This window comes from Trachemys scripta, chromosome 7, assembly GCF_013100865.1.
Source record: "Trachemys scripta elegans isolate TJP31775 chromosome 7, CAS_Tse_1.0, whole genome shotgun sequence".
Lineage (NCBI taxonomy): Eukaryota > Metazoa > Chordata > Testudines > Emydidae > Trachemys > Trachemys scripta.
Genome location: NC_048304.1, coordinates 17,577,592 through 17,583,778, shown reverse-complemented (window position 1 = coordinate 17,583,778; position 6,187 = coordinate 17,577,592). Strand labels below are relative to the sequence as shown.

The window sequence follows — 6,187 nt, the reverse complement described above, 5'->3', positions numbered from 1 at the left end:
ACGGTGCAGTATGACTGGTAGCCATCATCGTTGTCCCGTGGGTGCTCCTGGCTGGCCTCGGTGAGGTCGGTCGGGGGCGCCTGGACAAAAATGGGAATGACTTCAGGTCATTCTCTTCTTTAAGTTTTGTGTAATGGAGATTCAGTCCTGCCCGGAATATCATGCCAGCTAGAGGCTTCTGCCTCAGGCTGCTCTCCCAGTGGGCTGCACCACACGGTCGTACCTACCCCAGCCTAGCCCTTGCTCCCATGGCTCATGAAGCCTGGACAGTAGTAAGGAGCAGTCCAACTATAGGCTGAGCAAGTGCAGAATGGTGGTTCACTCTACTTCCCTGTAAGCCAACCATCCTCCTCTCCCCCCTGTGATCTCTGCTTGCAGAGGCAATAAAGGCAATAAAGGCAGAGGCGATTAATTCATCACACAAATGGGGGGATAACTGCAAAGGTAGCCCGGGAGGAATGGGGAAGGAGGGAAGCAATGGTGGGGTAGTTGTAGGGGTACCCCCTAGAATGGCATGCAGCTCATCATTTCTGTGGGATTTCTGGGGGTCTGAGTCGGAGCGGCAGTTTGCCTCTCTGGTTCTTTAGTAGGCTTGCTTGATATTTCAGGCAGGACTGAATCTCCATTAGACAAAACTTAAAGAAGGGAATGACCATTTTTGTCCAGGCGCCCCCGACCAACCTCACCGAGGCCGGCCAGGAGCACCCATGTCTGCCCAGGTGCCCCCGACTGACCTCACTGAGGCTGGCCAGGAGCAACCAGGAGACAGCAGCAGACGGTACAGTATGACGGGTAACCGTCTTTGCCAACTTGCAAAGGCAAGGAGCTGCTGCTGTGTAGCACTGCAGTACCACGTCTTTCAGCAACACCCAGGAGACATACGGTGACAGTGAGCTGAGCGGGCTCCATGCTTGCCATGGTATGTTGTCTGCACAGGTAACCCAGGAAGAAAGGCGAGAAATTATGTTTTGCTGTTGCTTTCATGGAGGGAGGCAGCGGGGTGTGTGTGTGTGTGTGTGTGTGTGTGTGTGTGTGTGACGACATGTACCCAGAACCACCCGCAACAATGTTTTTGCCCCATCGGGCATAGGGAACGCAACCCAGAATTCCAATGGGAGGCGGAGACTGTGGGAACTGTGGGATAGCTACCACAGTGCAACGCTCTGAAAGTCGACGCTCGTCTTGGTACTGTGGACGCGCACCACCGACTTAATGTGCTTAGTGGGGACACACACAAACAACAATATCAAATCGATTTCTAAAAAATCAACTTCTATTAAATCGACCTAATTTCGTAGTGAAGGCATACCCTCAGAAACATTAGTGAAGTTATCCTCACAACAACCTTGAGAAGTAGGGAACTGTTAGCCCCATGTAGATACCTGATGTGCTCAGATCACTGCCGATCATGCTCACCAACTTTTTTGTCTCCTTTTACTCTCCCGTTGGTATGTCTGTATCCATCTGTTGTCTCTTGGCTTAGACCTAGATTGTAAGGCCATTGTGGCAGGTCCTGTCTTTTTGTTTTGTGTTTGTACAGCGCGTAGCATGATGGGGTCCTGGTCCACAACTTGAGTTCTTAGGTGCTACGATCATACGATAAATAAATAATATCCAAGGTCACACAGGAAAGCTGTGGAAGAGCCTGGAGTTGAACCCACCTCTCGAGGCCCAGTCTAAGCCTGCCCTTCTAGTGAATCACTTGACACTCTTTGAGGGCAGAAGCAAAGCTAGCGGGGAGGTTGTGGAATCAGTGTTACTGTCACTCAGTGGCAGCCCCAACAGGTTGTCCTGACAGACCTCCTGTTCCACAAGCCCCGCTATCTGCAGCGGTATCTGTTCCAGTTAGCACTGCCAGCCACGCTATATTCCTCCTGCTCAGTCAGAGCGCCATTAGTTTGTTATGGTGGATGCTGGACTAATTCTAGCTTATTCCCCACCAGTCCAGGTGGCAGGTTCCATCCTAAATGGCGACCAAACCCCTTCACTTTAAAGGCACATTGTCCCAATGTGCTCATTCCAACACGTTCCGTTTTCAATTGAAGATCCTTCCCATTCGGAATCCTTGGATATTGTAGGCTCCAGAATTGTTTCCTGTTCTATTTATGGTTCTGCCCTCATTTATATTGCAGGATGAAATCTAATTACATTTGATTCTTTATTATTTTTCCTCTATGTGCATTTTTCTTGCTATTCTAAGAGCGGCCATGTGTGCTGGAGCATGTGGTCCAGTGAGATACATGTGCTTCCCTAGTACTGGAGGCACTCAGTCTATGGCTTTTTTCCTCCACATGCACATGTTGAGCATCATTTATTAATGGTAATAAATGGTTGGTTATAAATCTTATAAAGCATTAATAATGACATAGCTTATTATTTATATGTCACTTTCAAAAAATATCACTTCCCCCACATTTATGAATAAAAATTGCTGAATCCCTGTGCTGCTATGTGTTAGTGAAGTTCCTCTCTTCGCCAGCATTCCATGTGAAGTAGGGTGACCAGATAGCAAGTGTGAAAAATCAGGACAGAGGGTGGGGGGGTAATAGGCCTCTATATAAGAGAGAGTCCCAAATATCAGGACTGTCCCTATAAAATCAGGACATCTGGTCACTCTAATGTGAAGGTTGGTCATGTGAAAGACCAAGTGAAAAGGAGAAGACAACAATACAAATTAATCCAATTTCCCTCCTCAAATCTGGACTTGTTGCTCAATGACAACGAACATCTCTTTTGGAGTTTCATTTCTTCTTTTAAAAACCAACAGTTAGCACTCACTCCTGCTGTACGAAATGGCTGCTGCATAGCACCCAGGAAGTAGCTGCATTTTAACAGTTGGTGAGTGATACCCTGTACAGTTTTTTACCTCCGCTGCACTTCCCTAAGTCAGCAGGGATTCACCCAAACAGGAAGTTGGCGGATATTTTCAGTGAGGCGTGTCCCTCCCTTAGGAATTCTACTAGAAGAGACTGCCTGCGAGATAATGAGCCAGTGCATTCCACAGACAATTTAGCCATTGCCCTTCCTGGCCAGTGGATCTTGCAATTTGGAGTGGAGCAGCCTGGGTTATCGAGTAAAGCCTGCAGAAGCCAATATAACTCAATATTGAATCAAGAGGTAGATTTAGATTATTACTGTTGCAACAGAACACAGCCTAATGACTGTACTCAAGACAAGAGGAACAAAACTATAAAGGCCAACTAACAAGATGCACCCATAAATATCCACATGCTACGTAAAAAAAGAGGCCTAAGGAGAACTCTTAGATTGTGGTGGGTTGAAAGAGTATGAATTTAATAGCAAAGCAGCATGTAACCTGATTGTTAGGAGGACTCAGTTATGATACTGATACTGAATATGATTCTGTATCATCTAGAGTGCAGGGCCCCATGTGCTTATCACTGTACTCATAGATGCTGAGAGTCCAAGCCTGCACCACAGAGCTTACAGACTGAAGAGACAAGCCAAAGAATGGGACAGGAAGTACTCCGAACCCCATAGAAATAGAGAATTCATGCATGGTGAGGTTAAGTCACTTGACCAAGTTCACACAGGAAGTCCATGGTAAATCTGTAAATCTATGGTAAATCTGTAAATCTTATGTCCAGAGCATTCCTTCCTCTGAAATCCAAAATCTTTAATTTAAAATAATTTATTATTATTATGGAAAATTCATCAACCCCATGACAGGGGTCCTTGGCCATACAGACCCAAATATTCAGTACCATTCATTTTGGGAGCCTCAATTTCTGACTTAAGTAGGCACTCTCGATTTGAGCCACTCCAAATTACTGGACATGTTTGAAACCAGAAGCCATGTTGTATAAACTGTGGATCTTCCATCACTATCCAATCACGCACCAGCACCTCTGGCATGATTCCAAATTTACGCTTCATGCAGTACTCGTACGAAGCCTGTGAAAGTTCCTTGCATGCAATGACAGCGGAATCAGGTCCTGTGAGAGTATGCTGGGGAGTGCAGCACTGAAAGAGTTAAAAAATATTCCAGGAATCCCCATGTAAATATTCTTAGGGATCTCCTTAGAAAAAGTATTTATTCTATACCTCTCAACTGATTCAAAATCCAACAGCTGACAATAACCTCCTAGCAGCTTTGTGTGTTTGTGTGTGTGTTATTGATGCAGAACAATCTTTTTTTTTTTTTTTTTTACACACATCCTTAGGACCAACACCATCAATCTTCACGGTGGGCAGCTGGTGTCCCTAGAGGTGTGCATCTTGAGTGGCACAACAGAACTCAGCACATAAGGGCCAAGACCACTCAATCCCAATGATGCTATGCATTTTTACGTTGTACTTGTTCAAAACAGCAGTGGCAACCACAAAGTTTTCACAATAAATATACCAGCGAAGTAACAGCTGCACCCAGGATCGGAGCCACTAACCTCTGCAACTGGGACCAGGCACTGTGATATCCACACTCAATAAGAAACTAACATCTGGCAGAGTTCAGGGCCCTGGTTGGTTTAAAGTAATGGAGAAGGACGCACTACCTACATATTTACAAATTTTTATTAAAGCTAACATTAAAATTATATAATACACAAGTTGAGAAAAAGTGTCTGTACATCTGGGTATAGTGCTTGGATTATCCACAAATACAAAGTTTGTTTTTAAAATTCATATGGTACAGATAGTACACAATCAGCAATAACGCCGATTTGGGGGAATACATTTAAGAATAAAGTTTAGATATTAGCAGCCAAGTATTCGGGTACGTCACTCATGAAAAGTTGTACAGTTGGTTGTGGTAAGCACAATATATCAATGCCTGAAGATTGTCCCTCAGGCATTGTGAATTAGGGTAAGTCTACACTTCAAATGCTCCAGGCATCAGCCTCTGCAGAGACAGTGAGGAGCGAGTAACTTCTCCAACCAAACCAGCCAATGAAGGGTGCAGAGGACGTAACCAAAAGCAGGGGGCTGGCTTCCCGAAGGAAAAACATCGGCGAACAAGTGGGTGTGGGTGGGTAGGCAAAGCAGAGCAACCCAGCACCAGCGTTCAGGACCCCCCCAACAGCTATGGCAGCGGCGGGCCAGGCGATCAGGTGAGGGCTTTTAACTTAGGCTCCTCTCTGGGACTGGTCGGGAGACCTTTGGGGAGAGCGCAGCCTGCCTGCCTTTCACTTTCGTTTCTGTTCGCTACGGTCTTGCCTGCTCTGGGGTGGAGCAGGGGCCCTGGAAACGCACTGATCCGAGACAACAGCGACGGGGGGCTTTGGGGCAAGGGACCCAGAGAGCTGGAGCGCCCAGCGGCCCCCCCATGTGACGTTCTCATCATTACCCCTTTGCTCCTCCGATCAATACACACATTCTCTGGGCTGGGGCCGTAACAACGAGCCAGGCCTTCGCTTCCTTCAGGGCTCGCCTAGGGAAGCGGTGGACGCGCACCAGGTCAATTGCGCACAGAGCAGCCCAAAGTTTTCCCCACGGGGAGCATGTTTCAGCCTCATGTAGCCAGGCTTTGGTGTTAGCTTGACTAGGAAGTGGGAGAGGTGAGTGGGCCACAGGGTTTTAGCTACGGAGTGAGTGATCTAGCTGAGTTCCCCCCCCTCAATGATAAATGCACCCAGAAGATATGGGGCCAGATCCACTGCTGGTGTAAATCAGTGTAACTCCATTGAAATATGTGACTTACAGCTGCGTTGACCAGACAGCAAGTGTGAAAAATCGGGACGGGGGTAGTGGGTAATAGGAGCCTATATAAGCAAAAGACCCCAAAATCGGGACTGTCCCTATAAAATCGGGACATCTGGTCACCTACTTACAGCAGCAAAGGTTCTGGGATTTTTCTCTTTCCCTCCCATGAGCAAGGACTGCCCTGTGTGGGTGTGTTTGTCCTAGTGTTTTAGCTGGTTGGCTGGGTTAGAGAATTGGGCTGTGAGTTTTCCCCTGAAGTTAGGGTTACCATATTTTGAGTGTCCAAAAAGAGGACACTCCAGGGGGCCCCGCCCGCGCCCTAACTCCGCCCCCTCCCCTGCTTCCCATGAACATTTGATTCATGGGAAGCCTGAAGCAGGTAAGGGGGGGGGTGAGGGGAGGAGGCGCGGCCCAGTCTGGCCCCCCCGGCGTCTCCAGCCTGGGTCAGCTCGGGCCCTGGGGTGCCGGCCCTAGGCCAGCCCCCGGCCCAGCACCGCCGGCCCGGCCCAGCCCGGCCCGGCCCAGT

General features: G+C 47.9%; 1 protein-coding gene across 1 annotated transcript in view; it reads left to right on the top strand.

Moving 5' to 3' along the window:
- Nucleotides 1-4,911: 4,911 nt before the first annotated feature.
- LOC117880061 (protein SSUH2 homolog) overlaps nt 4,912-6,187 on the top strand; it is a 26,984-nt gene continuing 25,708 nt past the window's right edge. The window contains exon 1 of the mRNA XM_034775742.1: nt 4,912-5,069. Coding sequence (XP_034631633.1) covers nt 5,044-5,069 — 26 coding nt within the window. The 5' untranslated portion in view covers nt 4,912-5,043. The remainder of the gene's footprint in view (nt 5,070-6,187) is intronic.